General features: G+C 32.2%; 3 protein-coding genes across 3 annotated transcripts; 1 reads left to right on the top strand and 2 right to left on the bottom strand.

Moving 5' to 3' along the window:
- Positions 1-1,264: 1,264 nt before the first annotated feature.
- On the bottom strand, positions 1,265-4,642 carry LOC111022821 (10 kDa chaperonin 1, chloroplastic). The gene is made up of 7 exons (XM_022300090.2): positions 4,483-4,642; positions 4,342-4,400; positions 4,135-4,185; positions 2,712-2,777; positions 2,541-2,594; positions 2,363-2,392; positions 1,265-1,457 (listed from the first exon to the last, which is right to left on the bottom strand). Exons 1-7 carry the CDS (start codon positions 4,559-4,561, stop codon positions 1,389-1,391), a joined length of 408 nt encoding a protein of 135 aa, XP_022155782.1. The 5' UTR covers positions 4,562-4,642; the 3' UTR covers positions 1,265-1,388.
- Positions 4,643-7,016: 2,374 nt separating this feature from the next.
- LOC111022775 (ferredoxin-like protein) lies at positions 7,017-8,917 on the top strand. Its single transcript, XM_022300022.2, has 2 exons — positions 7,017-7,297; positions 8,009-8,917. The coding sequence occupies exons 1-2, from the start codon at positions 7,210-7,212 to the stop codon at positions 8,617-8,619; spliced, it is 699 nt and encodes a 232-aa protein (XP_022155714.1). The 5' UTR covers positions 7,017-7,209; the 3' UTR covers positions 8,620-8,917.
- Positions 8,918-9,193: 276 nt separating this feature from the next.
- Positions 9,194-13,310, bottom strand: LOC111022825 (ALG6, ALG8 glycosyltransferase family). Its single transcript, XM_022300097.2, has 4 exons — positions 12,389-13,310; positions 11,386-11,592; positions 10,734-10,971; positions 9,194-9,670 (listed from the first exon to the last, which is right to left on the bottom strand). The coding sequence occupies exons 1-4, from the start codon at positions 13,106-13,108 to the stop codon at positions 9,267-9,269; spliced, it is 1,569 nt and encodes a 522-aa protein (XP_022155789.1). The 5' UTR covers positions 13,109-13,310; the 3' UTR covers positions 9,194-9,266.
- Between the last annotated feature and the right edge of the window lie 5,916 nt (positions 13,311-19,226).

Raw genomic sequence — 19,226 nt, forward strand, 5'->3', positions numbered from 1 at the left:
TTTATGGAGATTTTGAAAAAAAAAACACCTAATTTGAAGATTTTTTCATGATGAGAACTCGAAGTGTAATGCTAAAAATAGATTAAAAAAATGTCGAAATTAAAATAATTAGACAAGTGAACAAAGAAACTAAGGTCAAAATGAAAATCAATCATAATGAAATCAATTAAAATCGTAATGTTTTACTAAAACGGTTTGGAATCAAAATCAAAATCGAAATCAGATATATAACAATTATTGATATACCTCTTCCTTCTTTTTAGCTAATTATTATTGTGCTAATATTTTTTAAATTACAATAATAGTAAACTTTAATTTAATTTATAGATAATAAATATTTTTTATTATAACCATTTATCTCATATTAATAGATACTGAATACTTAAAATAAAATTACATCAAATAAAATATTTTTTATTAGAACAATCAAACTTTAATATAACATATTATTAAATTTTATTATTCTAATATCTAAAAGTAATAATATCTATTTAAAAAATTTATTCATATTAATTTATCATATTATATAATAAAATCATAAAATCACATCAACAAATAAGGTATAAATGGAGAAGAAATTATAAAAGTATAAAAAAAACTAATTAAAAATTATATGGTTCTAATCTATAGATGAGAGAGAAAGGGTAAAAATATTACATTAATTAATTATAATATATATGTAGAGTCCACGAAATAAGGAATGAAAATGAAATTAATATGTAGAGTCCACGAAATAAGGAATGAAAATGAAATTAATATGTAGAGTCCACGAAATAAGGAATGAAAATGAAATTGATGAGATTGTAGGAGTGAATCAAAATTTTCATTACGATTCATTAATTATGATTGCGGGTAAGTAAACAGGGGTAAGTAAACAGGGTCTAAAAACCAACTAAACCGAGCCAAAATCAAACCAGTTTGTAGTCCGATCCAGTCGGTCTTTTCTATTATTGAAATCAAAATTATCCTAATATCTTCCTCATATTCTCTCCCCCTCTCCCACCATTCGATACGATTCCATGTACACCAAACTGTGATAATCAGCTTGCTATATTAACACAAACCGAACCAAACTAACTATTACTGAAAATTCGATTTTAGCCCAAACTAATCAGTTTGATTTCAATAGACCTTATCTTGCAACACCTTACCATGGTCTCCCTCTCCTGACTTCTATCAGTTTGCAAGTTCTTAGAAATGTTTGTCAGAAGACAGAAATGGCAAAACAGAGTAAAGTATTTATCAAAGACTGAGGTAAGAGATCTAAATATGAAATATTCAACTAGATTGATATTATAGCTGGAAATGCCTGAAATATCCTTCTGCCTCTCAAAAAAAAGAAGGTACCTAAAATAAAACCAGAGTTATGGCAATCTTATCCTGAATCTTTACTCAACTACAGCCAGCAAATCACTTGCTTTGCAGAAGACATGCTTTGCATCTGTACCTAAATCCACCTGTGAAATAAAGAAAACCATCCATATTCAACATCAATGGACAGAACAAAATGCTGCCGAACTTAAATGATGTCCGAGTAATTATTCAATATAGTCACCACCCTCGTAACTGTCGAATGCATGGTCAAACTACCTTTTCTTTTTCAGTCTCTATCATATATCAAACGATATAAAACTGTCAACTGCATTGTTCTGGCCATGTCAAATAATTTCTTCTGAGGTAGGGTGTTCGAGTTTGAGCGTTGGATCTATGGAGAACCTTGGATCTAACCCCTAATTGCACCAAAATGGCTTGAGGTCTTCTCTTGTGGTTAACCCAATTGTGTAGTCTGGTTGTTTTCATCTGTGTTTTTGTGAGTCCTATTAGGGTTAGTTTGGGAATATGGGATAGTATTAGTATTGTAGTTAAGGACATTATGATAATTAGTCAGGTGAGTTTGTTATAAATAAGGGTAGTAGGGCATCTTGAGAAGTATTTTATGGTGAGGAACTTTGGAGAGTTCTTGAGGGAGAGATAGTACTCTCGAAAAGTTATTGATATGGTAATTTCTCTTTGATATTGCAATATAGTTATCTTGTGTTTAGTGTATTTGGGATCCTAACAGTTTTAGTGGCTGGTCTGGTCGGGGTCAGGTTGGACCAATCGGACCTAGTATAAGTGGGCTTCATTTATTTTGAATCCCACAAGCTTTATTATTATTTATTTTTTTATTTTTTTTTTTACCTACTGATGTTTGTGTCAATTTCTTGTTTCTATAATTAAGTTTCAATTTTGTCTATGTATTTCATTAAGCTGAACATGCTATGATAACTACTTGTTCAGATGGAAAATCATAAAATACTGTGAAAATTCTGAAGAATAACTGCTGAAATGAACAAGTAATCTTCAAGTTAATGTGGCTTACCTCATACGCACTCATGTCTGAGAAAAGAACCTGCAACACAATAAAATTATTCTCCTCTTAATAAAAAGGTACAGGAAAACATTTTTTAAAGAAAAATTAAGAATCCTTGGAGAAATGTTGTAGTTTTCAACACCAACAGTAGAAAAACAAGAAGCTAAACAGGAAGTTGAATCCTAACCTTCTTTCCCTTCTCCAATTCCCCAGCATCAGCATCGGCACCTGTAGAGAGGATCTGAAAAACGATGAAAAGTCAGCACTAGCAGCAGAGTAAATAAACACAAAGGGACTGCCGCAGTTTTGTTTTGCTTTCCATCTTAGCAGATTTGGAGAAGGAAGGAATTTCACTTACTTCTCCCAAAAGATAACGCTCGAATTTAACAGCTGACTTGGGTAACAAAACTCCGCCTGCTGATTTCTGTGACAAAAAAATTGATTGAAGAGTCAGTTCCAGACTGCACGACAATGTGGAATGCTGATAAATTAGTATAATTTCAGTACCTAAAATTCAAGTGATTAGCATTGTCATTCATACATACTATTTTCTTCAGTGGTCACTAAATTTTTATTACTTGAAAGCATGCTACATAAACTTATACTAGCAATTAAAATCAATCTACGAAGTTCTAAAGTTTCCCAAACATATTTAGCATCTCCAATTGATCTAATTTCCAAATTTCTATCCCCAAGAAGCGGTGCCTTAACTGTAATAATCACTGTTTCTCTTTCTCATAGACTCAATTTGGTGCAACTAACTTAGACATCAATGCAAGCTCAAAATGCAACCATATATTAGAACATCCTTGTTGCAGTGGATAAAAAAGCGCCTGTGACCTAGAAATTCATTTATCATAGTGCCAAAAAACTCGATACCTGGTTATAGAGTAGAATAAACCCTTTAATGGACTCAGATGTTGAAGTTTGAGAAGAAACATTCTTATTATAAAAGTTAACTTCCTAACTGCTGCTCATGATCAATTTACTCAATCATTGAAGATTGTAATAGAATACAATACAATACGAGATTGAAAGGTAGAACTATCTAGATTTTCAATTCCTTAGCAATATGAAATTCCAATGAAGAGAATAAAATGTCAAAGTTCAAGTTGTGATACAAATAACTGTGTAAATTCATGTCAAACAGACTTACAAATCAAAGTTCCGTTATTTGAAGGTAAAATAAGTTAAGTTTTTTTTTTCTTAATGCTCGTGAATGCCTGGACCAACTTACGTGCACCTTAAATAATCTCGTGGAATAACCATTAACCCTAAAACATTTGGTCATGAATAAACTTGTAGGATTTCAACCTCCTAGAGAAGGTGGCCACCAAACCCATTTCCCCAGAGTTTCTTTACTTTTTTCATATGACCGAAAAGCGACTCTAGTACTGGTTGTTTAAGTCATGATACAAAACATATGGTGGAAGATCAGCTCCAGTTTGACAAGAATTTCATTTTTAGTTTCAGTTTTTAAAAATTACACCGACTTCCCCACAATATCTACGGTATGTTGTTCTCTTTCTTAAAAATACATCAGAATTCTTAGCCAAATTTCAAAAACAAAACCAAGTTTTTAAAACTACAAGACAAGAAGAAACGCACATAGAGAAATAATGTTCATAATCTTAATTTTCAAAAACAAAATAGTTTCCAAAAGGCGACTTAAAAACTCAATTTCTACTCAGCCTGTTAAGAATTTTAACAATATATCACTTAAGAACACAAAAGTAAAATGATTGAAGAAAACGACAGCCATGGATGTTAAAAATTCATACATCAGGAAGCTCCTCCAGCCGAATGAGGACTCTATCACCTTGAGGAACAACCTGCAATCCACAAGTACAAACCCACAACTCATAAATCATAATCTCGGCCCCCCTCAACTCAAAACAGACAATGAATCTTAGAACGAAACCAGAATCGGCAAGATTTCAACTCAAAACTTAATCGAAAACCCAATAAAGGGTAATAGGGTTTCAGACCTTGGCGGGTTCCAATTTCTTCGCCACTGCACAGACTCTAAGGGAAGTTCTCCGAGTGCCTGCCCAGAACAAAAAATCAACGACGAAAGAAAGAAGAAACTGAGATTGGAGGAGAGCTGAGGGAAGAAGATGAGCAATTACTCTGTAATCTCTGATTCCACGAAGTGGGTGCATCGATTTTGCTTATGAAAGGCTTCAGAGTGAAGAAAGTAGACGCCATGGATAAGGTAGCGAGCGAAACGGCGGGGCAAGAGCTCTGGAAAGTGTTCGAAGAAATGGAAATGGAAATATTATTAAAGATGGGTTTCGAGATTCTTACTAATGATAATACGTCTAGAATGTTCTAACACTTTTCAAAAAAATAGTCTTTTTTTTTTATAAATATAATATAGGTTTAAAATATTATTTTAGTTTATTTTCGACTTTGATTCATTTTGGTTTATATACCCTCAAAATATCTATTTTGATTCATATACTTTCAACTTTTGTTATTTTAGTAAGCGTAAAAATAAAACTTGTGTGTATTGTCCTACTCTCGAAATGTTCGTTTTATTTACTATGCTTTTTTTTAAGTGTATTTTTTTTGCGCCTTAATTTTTCATTTTTATCTCACTCATTTCGATTAAAATTTAGACATTTCACTTCCTTAAAATTTTGAAATGTAACAATAAATTTGTATTAAAAGACTTTCATTGTGTATAGAATTTGTGTTAAATTTTTGCAAATATGTCCATAATTGTCCCTTTTAAGGAGTACAGGATTCAAAATAGGTTTTTTATAGTTACAGGATTAAAATGAACAAAAATTAAAAGTATAGAAACAATTTTGAAAGTGGAGAAAAAAAATGAACCAAAAGACAAAAAATAGTATTTAAACCTCTGTGTGAATAGACTGACAATGGATTATTCGTATCTAAATATAAAATAAAAATTCTCAATATCAGCATAGATGGTATGTATCCCTTATGCCCTATATTTGTTGTAATAATGACAAAATAAAAAGTATTAACATCTTTACATTTTAGCTATATATTTATATTGGCAAAAAATGTATTTTTAAAAAAAAATAAGAGGTGATCCAAGTTTAAACATCCTAACATTTAAAGAGGTAAGGACTAGTTAAATTATGTTTATATTAACTAAAAATATGTCAATTTAAATATGATACAACTAGTTGAAAATATTAGCTAATATAAACATAGCTTAATAGTTAAAATATTTCTATTTCTTAGAAATTGTACACGTAGAAAAAATTAATTGAAGTATTAGTAACAAAAAAGCCCTAGTTGAAATATTATTAAAATTTTACTCATTGTTTAAATTGTAATTTTAAAACAAAAATATATATAATATTGGCCACAAATTGAGTCTAAAAATGTTATTAATTATGATAGTCACCTATCTTATAAATTAGTAATTTTCGGTGTGTTTATCGATACCAAATGTTATAGGTCAGGCAATTGTCCTGTGAGATTAGTCGAGATGCACGTAAGCTGGTTCAGACTCTCACGAATATCAAAAAAGAAAATACTATTCATTATTTGGTTGTACGATTAGTCCCAAAATTTTAAAAAGGTTGAATTATGCCTATAAATTTTGAACTATGATCTTATATCGTCAATACAATTAATTAAATAATGTGTGATATGTTTACTAAATAAGCGTTACCTTATTTAAAATAACAGTGTACCTATAAGAAATATAATAATGCGACTGAGCCACACAGTTAACATGCCTATTTTTTAAACTACATATCAGTTTCCAAATCATGACACTCAAATTTGTCAACTTTCTTACTTTTTTTGTCATCAAATTTTGCACAATCTACCTATATTTTTTAAAATATATCTCGTCGTCATTTAATTCATGATGCAATAACAAACACTACAATTCAAAGTTAAAAATATCATTCACACACTAAATAAACACAACCATCGATATTATTCTCTAATAAAGAAACAATACTTAGATGCTCATCAGTCATCAACCATCTTTATATTAATCATCTATAAAAATCAGACGCCTATTTAGATTATTAAAAAATAGAAAAAAAATCTTATTTTTTGCATTTCTCTCAAATTTTTAAAAATTATTTTAAATTTTTTTAAAAATATACGATTTTACAACTTTATCCTTTTCGAGAGCTGGAGGAAATGCATCTCAAGTACACCAATTAGTAGGTATGAGAGGATTAATGTCAGATCCGAACAAATGATTGATTTACCCATTCAAAACAATTTACGTGAGGGGTTGTCCTTAACGGAATATATTATATCATATAGAATATCAAAAAATTAAATAAAAAAAAAAGATTGATTGGTATATGTATGTTCAATTTGTATGGATCTCAATTGATTCCTCGTTACTGTTCAGATGATAAATAATACGTAGAGATGATAGGATTTGAACCCGTGACATTTGACTATATTTTTGGTACTTCTCGTTTGCAACCATTTTAACACAGATTTAAAACCAACTTCCTTTTCCAATATTTAAGAATTTTTTCACTGCAAATTACTGCTTGGGCCATGGTGGAATCAGCTGGATGGGGTAGGGGTACCTCCATTATCACTGTAGTAGAATCTGACCCATAAATGGCCCACTTCAAAAATCCCATTTTTCAAAAACCCCATTCTTTAAGGAGCTGAACGGCTACTTGGGGCCACCACTTTCTTGTTCTGTCCCACAAACTCTACAACAAATTTCTTCAATTATCTCTCACTCTCTTCTCCCCTCTCCTTTTTCCAGGAAAATTTCCCTTCCCCATTACACCCTTTTTCCCCAACTAGGGTTTTCTTTCCCACTTCCTTTTGGGAAATCCCTCATTTTTCTTCCCTTTTCCCCTTTCTATCTTACAGTCAGTGTGGAGATGGTGATGGAGAGGAAGCTCTGTGTCTTTGAGGGCTTCATTCTCTGTTATCTCTTGCTCTCTGTTCTTGCCTCCTCCAAGAACCATGGTATGGTTTCTCTGTTCTTTGATTCTGCTTGTTTCTTTCCATGGCTAAATCTGAAATGTGATGGGTTTGATTTCATTGGATTTATCTTTCATCTGTCTTGTAAATGATAGTGATTGTGTTGAAGAGATTGAGTTTAGTTTAGCAAATTTATTGCATTACCCAACTGTCTGCCTCTGCCATACTCATTTCTTAAAGGAAGTTGTTGAGAAGTGTTATTTTTCCCTTGCCTTTGAGATTTTAATTGATTAGTCCAAGTAGACCCATTAGTTTACACTGTTCCAATCACCTGTCGAATCAACTAGCCTCGAAAATGGATGGCATTGTGGCACGCGACCTATCCGTGATTGATGGGGCAAGTGCCGAGCCCAAATGAGTAGAAGGTGTGGGGTTTGCGGCAAATCGCTCGTAGTTCATTTGAGATTATGATTTCTTGGAAACTTTGATTTGGCATGATGGGATGGAAGTTTGGAGAGGTTTTGATTTGGGATAAGAGGATAGCATTATCATATTTTGATGTTCATTTCCATTGATTTTGAATTGGGTATTATGAGTGATATATCCTTTTCTTGATTTTGGATAATTGGTATTGAAAGTTATGCATAACATCAGAGGAATGTAAAGAATAATGTTGAAGTTGTTATCATTTTTCATTTCACATTGTTTAGGCTGGATGGATTTATAGGTAATTCAGTTTCGTTCTTTACTCTGCAGGAAACCCAGCAAACGATCTTGTCGATATTATCAACAAAAACCGAACCACCGAGAAGCTCTCTCACCTAAGCGACAGCCCCGGTCTCGGATGCATGGCGCTGCAATTCGTCAACTTCTGCAAAGGAAACTGCACAAGCAACAACACAGTCAATTGCAGTCCATCATCCGACGACTTCATAGAAATCTTCGCTCCAGACTGCGGCGTCGAGCTGCCGACTTTCGACACGATAACCGGTCAGATCTTGGCCTGTCAATCCAAGTATTTAGAGCCATCGGTTGCCTTCTCCCAGGTGCTCGTTCCTGACAAGAAAGCCCTTGCTCTGTTGAGGAACAAGTCTCACACAGAGGTGGGGGTGGGGATGGTAAGGGTGCATCATAAAGGGCCATTCTTGTGGTGTGTTTTGTTCAGTAGTGGGAAGACAAACTCAACATTTGTTCTTGAAAATCATGGTTTGGGGATCAAGCAAAAGAGGGGCTGCTTCAGTGGAAGTGGTGTTGAATGCAGTAGAGCTCACTCCAATGGGGCTTTTTGGAATAATACTTTTATGGTTTTGTTGTTTTTCGTTCTCTCTTATAAGAGCTTTTCTTGTTTTTCATTTCCGGTGATGTGAAAGTGAGATTGAGGATCTTTGGCCGCCTGCTATGTGTTCTGAGTCGTTACAGACGAAGTGGTCTATAGAACTTATAAAGAAGAGATGGTTGTGGTTTCTGGGTTATTGAAAACCAGGAGACAGAATCGAAGTCGAGGAAGGAGAATCATACGAGTCGGGAGGATTGAAATTTTTGTTGTATATTGAATTAAAGGAAGAGTCTAAGAGCCAATTTGCAAGTGTTGTATGTTAGAAAGTTTTTTTTTAGTATTTTAAAATGGTTATATATTTTTTGGGAAATTTAGAACAACTTTGGTCATGTTACTAATTGGTTAAGGGCTTTTTTCACTAACCCAAATGGTAGGAATTTTTTTATTAATGTTATATATTTTAATAATATTTCTAGAAATAAGGTACTTTTGACAGTTTTAAAAGATGAGGTTTTTTAAAGTATTTGGAAGAGTTTCGATGGTATGGCAGGCCCCTTGAAGAAATTGTAGGTTGAAGACACGATTTCATTTCAGATTTAAAAAACACCATCAAATAGTGTGTTCTTTTTCTTTTTTGGCTATAAGAATTGAAATGAAATTGCCACTTCAAAAGAAAATCAAAACTTCTACCAATGATCAGTGTAGAGTGTGAATACATGAAGAACCAACTACAATAGTTCAATTAGGAGGAGGCCTAAGAATCCATTTCAACTGCCAAATCCAAGAGTACATGACTCCAAGTGAGCAATACATAGAAATCAACATGAGTGGTACAAAAGGAAACTTACCACCTAGAACAAAAGGATGCAAAAACTGAGCCCAGATTTCAACTACCAAGAGACCGACAAGATAAACCTTCTCGACGAATCTAACATGGAACGCTTCTCCAATTGCAGTCATACTTCCCTTCGTTTGTACTTGTCGTCGCTTCGTCTTTGATGTGGTTTGTTTAACTGAATCTCCTTTGTCAAATTGTCCAGAAAAGCCTAACCACATCAGAATGGAGTGCAACAGCAATAGCAGCACTTTTATGGGATATTCTTGGGCTTCAAAGAGTAGAGGAAACAAGGAATAGCAAGACACTGCATGAAAAAAGTAATGTAGCATTTATATTAGATGGGAAGAAACATAAAAAGAAAGGATGGAAGATAATTTTATAATTTTTGTTTTAAAAGATAAGAGACACGTGTAGCGTGGTTAGGAAGATTGGCCACAATAGCGTGCATCAAAGGGGTGAGGGAAGGCAAACCACAAAAATAGATCAAACCGCCCATTCATCGATTTTTCATCTTAAAAAGTCTCTGTGTTCTTACTTCTTCCTCTTTTTCTAAATCTAAAGCACCCCTCCAAACCTCCCCTGCAATATCTCGAGATTGAGACAAAAAGAAAGGTTTCTGTTATGAGAATGACTATTGGTGGTAGTCCTTCGAAGAGCCAACCACCAAAAGAATCGAGTTTCCTACATGTGACACGATGCTTGAAAGTTGAAGATGGAAACATGTGAGTGTAAGGAACCTAAATATCCTAAAGGAACTAAGTAACTATATTGCAATATCCAAAGAGAAATTACAACATCAAGAGTCTTTCGAATGGATTATCTCTCTTCCAAGAACTGTCTCAAGTTCCTCGCCATAAACTATTCTCCAAGATATCCTTCTCTTCTCCCTACTACTCCTATTTATAACAACTCACCCCTAACTAATTACCATTGATATACTAATAATATTCTCAAACTATTCCTAATAGTACTCTCACGCTAAGAGCTATAATGAATTTTTAGTGGAAAAGAAAAGAAAATAATCGACATAATATCCAAGGCCATTGACCACGTGTTTGTGATAACCATGATGATGTTGTAGCCAAAAAGTAATGAAATTACATTTAAGAGCATAATGTAAAGATTGGCCCTTATCCTAATTCTAGATCAAATAGTAGCTTTAACTTTGTCATCACAAACTCAGATCAGATCACCATGGAAGTTATCTATGAAACATCTACCAGCATAGCAACTACCTTAAGCAGTGTCAAGATCCTAATCAATAAATAATGGAATGTTCTTAAAAGGGGAAGATCCTAATGAAATATTTCCAAAATAACGACAGAATAAAGGCCGATGACATAGTGAGACAGAGGGAAAGAAGATACCAATTGATAGTAAGAAGTAATGCCTTGCGTCCTCCAAACTCTGCACCGCGACAACGGCAAGCGGAATTACAAAGTGAAGTGATGCCTTCTCATGAACGTGCCACCCAAATAGAAAACCACATGTATAGGCATAGGCCACCCATCTAGTGATCATCCGCGGCTGAGGATCTTTGAAAGCTTTGATTATGCAAGGAGACAAAGATAGCAGCACCAGAACAAAGGTTGTCAAGGGAGTGATCTGCCATTCAATGGATTCACAAATCAAAGTTTCAATCTCAAGGTGATTAACAAAAATGCAATAAATTGAAGAAGATAAAATATTATGTTGTGCATCAGAATGCGTAGACCACAGAATACCTACCTTACAAATTAACGAAGCAAAGAATTTCTAGCACAACTGGACCTATGAAAATGTTTTCTTTCAGTGGAAACAAACAGGGCCAGTCGTGAAAGAAAGCATAAAGCATAGCTGCTTGAACGCTAAGATTAGAGTGTAACGAAAATTTTTTAGACTAACAACAAATATTGATTTAGAAGTCTAAAAATCAGTTCACGACAAAGTAAACGGTTGGTCTAAATTGTGAATGGGCTGACTAGAATTCAATACTATCTCAATTTTCTACGAGTAGATTTAGTTTATCATAGAAATTACCTGAGGTAGCACAGAAAATGGAGATGAATCACCAACCAGACCACTGGTAAATGAAGCCGTTGGTATCTTGATACTAAAACCAAGTTTTCTAAGGAAAATGGACAGTCCTTTGTCCAGTAAAATATAAAAAACCCAGAAATTTGGGGCCCAATATGCATGGCAAAGCCCCCTGCCGAAAGGAAACATGCGTCGAATGACTTGCTGCATCTGCAAGGAACATAATAGTAGTCATATATTTTTCCATGGAAATCATGATTATTAGTGAAGTTCCATCTGGTAATATAACTAGAGCTGCCACTAAGAACCTAAAGCTAGAAATACAGATATAGAATGGAATGCAGTCAGAACATACATGTCGATTAGTTTTCTGAAGAGAAACTATCAATTTGTTTAGTAATATGAGGTGACATGCTATGCAATGCGCATAAAGTTTGGGGCAGTTCAATCTCAAGAGAGAGGTGATTCACGTACCTAGGAAGTGAAAAGATGGGATTAGAAGTGTCTCTAGTATCAAATCACCACCAAACTCATAAGCTTAAGATTATAACTTATTCAATTTCTAAAATACACTCTTAACATTCTCCCAGAGTTCAAAAATTAGCACAAGACCCACCAAGAGACTATCAGTATTAATTCAAGGTTAAATAACATTATAGAAGTTTGAACATGCTTCGATGCTACATTAAATCACCACTAAACCCAAAAACTTAAGGTTATAGTATTTAATCATTTTAATATATTCCTAACATCTCGCAATACCCTGCATACCAGATTTCAGTTCTCAGTAGTCCTCTTGCCGACCTCGCAGACTAACTTATACTTCAAATTATAATTAAGTCCCATCTCAAATCCACGCATAGAAGATAGAATACAGCAAGAAAAATCAATATACCATATTCGTGCTGATAAAATTAACATATAAGTAAATTGGTCGCCTAGAAACTACACGTTCCTGCCAAAAACAAAATTTCAAGCTCAAACAGTGAGAGGCAGAATTTTATACCTGGCCATGATAGATAAACGGTCCATAAGCTGCCGCAAAAACTGCCACAACCACAGATCCCATCATTGTAAGCCGTCCAAAACCTCTCACTAATCCTCCCCGACAGTAATGCCTTAACAAATAAACGAAATAAACAGGTGCCGCAACAGCAAACAAATGCTTGAAGCACAACAAGACTGCAAAAACAAACCCACCCATCAAATCCCTCCCCTCCTCCAAATACGAAAGAGAAATCAGAAGCATCCCAAGAAGAAATCCATTATACTGAAAATGCAAATGGTCCACAATCACGAGCGCCGGAGACCAAACAACCAAAACCCAGATCAATTTCCGCCTCATAGGATGCAAATTCCTCGTCAATCTAAAAACCCCATAAAGAAGACATAAATCGGATACAATAACGGTAATTCTCTGGAAGTACACGACGGTATTCGAGTTGTAATCCAAACCATTTTGGAGATGCACAATTTGGGGATCGACGAAACCCGCGAAAATTGAAAGGAAGCGTTCGAAATATGCAAAAAATGGGGGGTAATCGAGAGTCCATTGACTGGTCTCGTCGGAGTACCATTGAGAGAGAGGGAGAGAGTGGGTGAGAGCAAGCCAATGGCGGTGGACCTCGAAATCTGTGCTGTGGTAAGATGGAATCAGGAGGAGCTTGATGCAGGCAGCTATGGCGAAGAACCACCAGAGCTCGAGCACGGACTTCGTGGATTTCATGCCTCAGCTGAGGTCTCCCTGACGAAGACGCCGGTGACCCTCCACGGCGGAGGCCGAGGGCCGGAATCGGACCGACGGCGCTGCGTCCACTGTTGAGTTTGGTGGGTTAGCGGGGCGCTTGGTTCGTCAAAACTGTTCCGCCAAATTATGTTTTTACGGAAATGAAAAGTAATATTTCTCTTTTTTTTTTTTTTATTGCTAAATATTCGAGTGCGATCCCATTTAACCAGAGAGACAGAAGTAATACCAAGTAAGGTGACCATTTCAGAAGTCTCGGAACAGTAAAAAATATTACTTAAAAAAAATAAATGGTATATTAATAACCAATAACGGCCGTAAGACAATTGTTGTTTGAGAGTGATTCAAAAAATTAATGGTAAATATGACTTAAAAAAGTAATTGTCTAGTGATACCGATATTTGTAACATTTACCATTCATTGTTCACTTGTTTTAGAAGTGAATTGTTTTAAACGATAATGAACTAACACTAAACATCCAAATTTAAAGGCGTTTGAATAATTTAACCTAAACAATTTAAGTAATAATAAAGGTAAATTATGTTTCTGTCAACACGACCCACGTGGACATAATTGAATTGGGTCAATAGACTCAATACATTATTTACCACTCTAGGTCATAAGTTGTGAAAATTAAATAAGTAAAGTTAAATTATGTTTTGGTTCTCCCTACTTTAATTTGATTTGAATTTGATATCTAGCGGAACTACAAATAGCTTAAGTGGTCAATTTTTGTTACTTCAACAACAACAAGGCCAAGAATTGAAACATCGATTTTTTATATGGTAATAAGTCAAACTTTAGTATGTAAAAGTAATAATAATAATTTCATCATAATTACTTTTAGACTCTTTTAGTCGTAATCATAATTATTAGGTAAGGTTAGTCTAATTTGTTTATTGTAAATAAATAAATGTTAGATTATTATCTCTATATCTTTGTCAAAATTCATTTGATATGGTGACAAAAATTTAGCATCAATTCGAGCATACCTCAACGAAGGTATTATCACTTATCAATTTTTTTTATAAGTAAGAAAGTTTAAATGATCGACTCTAAATTTGTGATTTTATATTTTGAAAATAATAGAAATTTAAGAAACGGAAAACGAATAAAACATAATCGTTTTATTAAAATGATGTGATTAATTATATAAATATATGATATATGCCATTTTTTTAAATCTCACTTTCTTTTTATATTGTCTTATTTTTCATTTTCTTTTGCCCAAATTCCCTCTTTATTTAAAATCCAAATTTACCCTTCAACTTTTCATATCAACCTATAAAACTTAGCAAATAAATATCTAAAATTTGATAGAAATTCTTAGAAAATACACCATTACAAAGTTTTAAAACATTATTGTGTAATTTATATAAATCATTTTAAAATACTCTACGCAATTCGATCTTGCATAAAACATGGGATAAAATCAACATGTGGAGCGCACTAATATTGTCACAAAATAAGTGTGGTAATCAAGACAAATAAACACCAACATCGTACCAAAGAAAAGTAAGCCATCATATTTTGGCTATCGTTTCAATTTTCGACTTTTAAATCAAATCGAAAAATAGTTGATGGCTTATTTGAACATAAAAAAAATGCAATTTTGATAAATCAAAGTATAAAACTCGATTGTAATTAAAAAAAAAAACTTAGTTCTAATTATTTTCATCACTCGCTTAATTTCTAATATTCTCATACTACCTACTCATACTATAAATTTCCTTGATAAATAGTCGTTATATTTTATTATATCAGAATATTTTGTATAAGACCTTCGGTAATGTTTTTTTTTTTGTTAATATTCTAATTTACTTTCTATATTCAATTTTCAATTGAGCAAAACTTTTGATATTGTATCTACGTATGTTTTATATGACGTAGGTGCGATTGCCATGTATTTTTTATCTATAAACGACTCTTTGAATTTCAATCGAAGAAGGGAACAAGATAGCTAGGATGTGACATGAAGGCTACGAGATGTTGACATGTGAACTTATAGAAAATAATCTTTATATTATTTTTTAAACTATAAGGATTAAATGTTTAAATAAAAACAAAGCTAAGGCAAGAGCATATTACTTGATTTTAACCTTTATTTGTATTGTTTGGAAATTTATCTTTTATTTAATTATTGTTTACTTTGTTTTCATGTGATAAAAATTCTAAGAAGCTCCGTTGCATATTGGCTATTTATTACATAGTGAAATAAGGAATGGCAATAAAATTTGAAGGTTTTTTTAGTATAAAGATTAATTTTAAAGTTTTAGCCTACTATATTAATTTGGGCATGTGGATTGACAACTATGCCCTTATAAAAATCATGTAGCCCTATTCTTTTATCATACAACATGTAGGGATGATCAAGATTCGAACTTGCAATTTTTTTGGTCGAAGATATCTACTCAAGTTGGTCGAACCCTACAATTTTTATATTAAAATTATAATCCTTAATATGCACACCCACGTTTATTAAGGCATCTTTTTACTTTATTAAATAATATCTTATATCGTGTAGTCTGTCCTTCCATGTCAATTTCATTCCTATGTTTTTAAAACCTTTAATTTTCTTTACGTAATTCTAATATTCCTCCATATTAATGAATATTGTTATAAATATAACAAAAACACTAACATTAGCATAAACTTAGTCAACAAATTCTAAATCCTAAACTCTGAAAATAATAATTAAAAAAAATGACATAAACAAAACCAAAACTTTTAAAGATACGTTATCGAAATTGATATTTATAAATAAAAATTACGTGAACGAGACGTATAATTAAACTTTTATGACTTTTTTAATCCTTGTTATCTTTTATTTCATATTCGAACTACCATACAAACATTTATCATGAGTCCCCAGAACTTTGGATAAAGAATATTTTCTCTTAAAATCACTTCTTACAAATGTAGATGACAATAACTCTACATACGAGCATAGTTTTTTATACCCAAAAAGAAAAACGAAAGAGAAAACCTTCCGTCAATCATTTCGGACCACATCTCTTCATTTCAAGAAATCGCCACTATTAATTCTTTGAAAAAAAAATCTTGATGTTCTATCTAATCAATCATCAAATAAGAAAGAGTTAAAAAAGCCTTTGGCCTAGCTACTAATTGACCCCCATTGTCCAATTGCATAGTTCATGTCTACTTTCTAGTTTTATGGCTAGATAGATAACAACAAATTAGACCTCTATCATGCAAACAAAGGCCAATTAGCTACCCAACAAGGCTACCTACAAAGAAAATCTACAAAGGACAAACTTGTCTATGTTGCATATGAAATTATGGTCTCTCTCTTTAGAGCTTCACCATATATTTTAAGTTGTGTTGGAGAAGTTTTCCTTTGACATGATTGCGGTGAGGTTTTAAACTTCTCGTAGCTCCGTTGTATTTTTTATTTGTAAGATGCCTAAATAATAGATAGGTGTGGTTCGAACACGAAAACTCTGTTGTGAGCCCATTTAGAGGATTGTATAGAGTTAGGATAAAGTACAAAGGATAATGGATCAGGTATGAAAACACTCAAAGAAAAAATTTAAAAAGAAACGTAAGGAAAATATAAGTCCAACTACGTGAAGGTCGTCAGGTAGCGTACACCATAATATTGTGGTGCTGATTGATTAGGAGTAAGCATTATATATGGTGCGAGAATGTGGATGTTGAGGTTTGAGACAAATCAAGATATTATGACATGATCAAGATAATTGACGTCTTATATTTAAGGCGTTTTAACATTTTGGTCGATGGATTCTTAACAATGCATCAAAGAAACACAGAGTTGTAATAAAATATAGAAAAAAATTTCCAAAAAATTCCAAAAAATTTCTTCATACTACAATTAATAAAACAATAACTCAAGTGGGTCATGTGGCATAATACAAATGGTTTACCAAAAAAATTTTTCTTAAAAAAGTCAATACCAAAAGAATTTCAAACTAAAGAAAGACTTGTATATATTAGAAGCTATATTCCACACTCCAAACTCCAATGCTATAATAAAACACATCATTGATTTTTTAACTTTTTATATAAATAAACTATAAATTTAAATATTTTTCATTTATTTTTTTAAATAGATGTGGTGTCAGAACCAGTTTACTAACACACCACAACTATATATATATATATATATATATATTCATCAATAATTAACAATAATAAAATAAATATATGGCCAAATTTATTCCAATTAAAAACTATGAATAAAATAAAATAAAAAACAAAACAAAATTCATTGACTTAGAATGGAAGTAAATAATTTCAAACAGCATCTTCATTTTCAATCTAACATAATTCATAAACGACAAATATCAATTATTTTCCGACGTGTCGCCTCACAACTTGGATTCCTCCACCAGTCCGTCGATTCCACGTCATCTCGACTTTTAATAAACGCCAAAAAAAACAGTCGAGGGCCCACTTTTCAATCTTACGTGGCACAGTCCCGTCACTCCGATCCACGAATCTCATAACCAGGGGCGCCATATTATTTATAATTTCATTTTTATTTTAGTCTCAATTCTTTTTAAAATACTTTCTATTTTAAAAGTTCACAAAAATTTTTATTTGTATAATTTTTAAATATTTGAATCAATATTTTATAAATGTGGGACCTTGATATTTGAAATTTAAAAAATTAGATCTTATTTTGTTTCGTGAACTTGTAAAAAATTTTTTATTTTGATTATTGAGAAATGTCTTTTTTTTTTATTTCTAATTTTCAAGTTTGTTCCGTTTTAACTCTTCAACTTTGATCGTGTCTTTTTTTTTAAATGATAAAACAAAAGGAATAAAATGTCTAATTGTTTCTAGATTTTAAAAATTTATTGTTTTAGTTCTTACTTTGTTTTTCTCCTACCAAATAGATAATGTGGCTTTAAGCATATATACCAACAAATAATGTGGTTTTATGATCACATAGGTTATTTGAAGAAGTATTGAGTACCGAATATCATGTAGCAAAATATCAGCAACGAACTACAAAGGGTTGCTTTTAAAGTTTAATTAGTAAAATATAAATTTTGAAAGTCCATGAACTATAATGATTGCATTTAAAAAGACGTTTGAAAAATACAATAAATTAGAATATAACATAGTTGAAAGTTGAAATGCAATATCTCTCCTTCTAAATAACTTTTAGAATGTATTTATTTTAGTATATCATCGATATATTTTAATATCTTAGCTATATTTTAAAATAATTATTTTTGTGTTGCTATTATTATGTTCACATAATATCCAGTACTTACTTAAATCAACCTATGTGATTCTTGTATTATTGAAAAAACTAAAACTCATAGTCGATTTTGGCCAATGTTTAATTAAAGAGAATTAAACTCAAAGAAATGGAAACATACTAAATCCATAGTTCAAAGTTGATTGATGGGATCTAACGTTCTAAGAGTCTAGATAGATCATGATTTTCCTTAGATTTCTTCATGGAAGCAATTCTCTTTTTTATGGGATAAAAAGAACTTTCGTTAAGCCTAACATTTTGGAGACCGTAACTCATTTGTAACCAACAAAAAATTCACTGGTCAAATACAAATTTTTATTGCTTCTAATTTTACCCATCATTAAATTATAAATTAATTTATAGTATCTACACGGATTATCTATAGTCAATTTTATTTTTTTTAGTATAACACATAGGGTGGGGATGAACACACAACCTCTTATTTTAAAATATATGTCAATTACGTTGAGCTATACTCGCTTTGACTCTATGATCAATTTATAATCACTTATCTATAACAAAATTTACACATAATTATATCATTTATTTAAATAATTACATCAGCGATCTAATATTATTAAAATTTATAATATCTTGTACACATTAAAACATATAGTAAACTAACTACAATAACAAAGTATTATTTCTTAAAATTTATTGATCAATACAGACATTCTAAAAATTTATATAAAAAAAGAGTAGCAAATTTAAAGGTGATTTCAAAAATTCCAATTCCAAGATAACATAAATTTATAACAAATATACTCAAAATTTCAAATCCATTTTATTTGTTGCCTTTTAATCTTAAACAGCCGCCACGCCACGTAGCTGGATCGTGGTTTGGTTTTC

Source organism: Momordica charantia (genome assembly GCF_013281855.1).
Source record: "Momordica charantia cultivar OHB3-1 chromosome 7 unlocalized genomic scaffold, Mcharantia_2.0 BLBB01000007.1, whole genome shotgun sequence".
Lineage (NCBI taxonomy): Eukaryota > Viridiplantae > Streptophyta > Magnoliopsida > Cucurbitales > Cucurbitaceae > Momordica > Momordica charantia.

Bases quoted from the DNA above. Each gene is read 5' to 3' on its own strand.
- LOC111022821 (XM_022300090.2), bottom strand. From the start codon at position 4,561: ATGGCGTCTACTTTCTTCACTCTGAAGCCTTTCATAAGCAAAATCGAT. The intron at 4,401-4,482 runs GTAATTGCTCAT...TGTTCTGGGCAG, and splicing joins GTGGAATCAGAGATTACAGA to GCACTCGGAGAACTTCCCTT. The intron at 1,458-2,362 runs GTAAGCCACATT...TTTATTTCACAG, and splicing joins CAGACATGAGTGCGTATGAG to GTGGATTTAGGTACAGATGC.
- LOC111022775 (XM_022300022.2), top strand. From the start codon at position 7,210: ATGGTGATGGAGAGGAAGCTCTGTGTCTTTGAGGGCTTCATTCTCTGT. The intron at 7,298-8,008 runs GTATGGTTTCTC...TTTACTCTGCAG, and splicing joins TGCCTCCTCCAAGAACCATG to GAAACCCAGCAAACGATCTT.
- LOC111022825 (XM_022300097.2), bottom strand. From the start codon at position 13,108: ATGAAATCCACGAAGTCCGTGCTCGAGCTCTGGTGGTTCTTCGCCATA. The intron at 11,593-12,388 runs GTATAAAATTCT...TGTTCCTTGCAG, and splicing joins CGTTTATCTATCATGGCCAG to ATGCAGCAAGTCATTCGACG. The intron at 9,671-10,733 runs GTATCTTCTTTC...TTTTTCATGCAG, and splicing joins TTACTTCTTACTATCAATTG to TGTCTTGCTATTCCTTGTTT.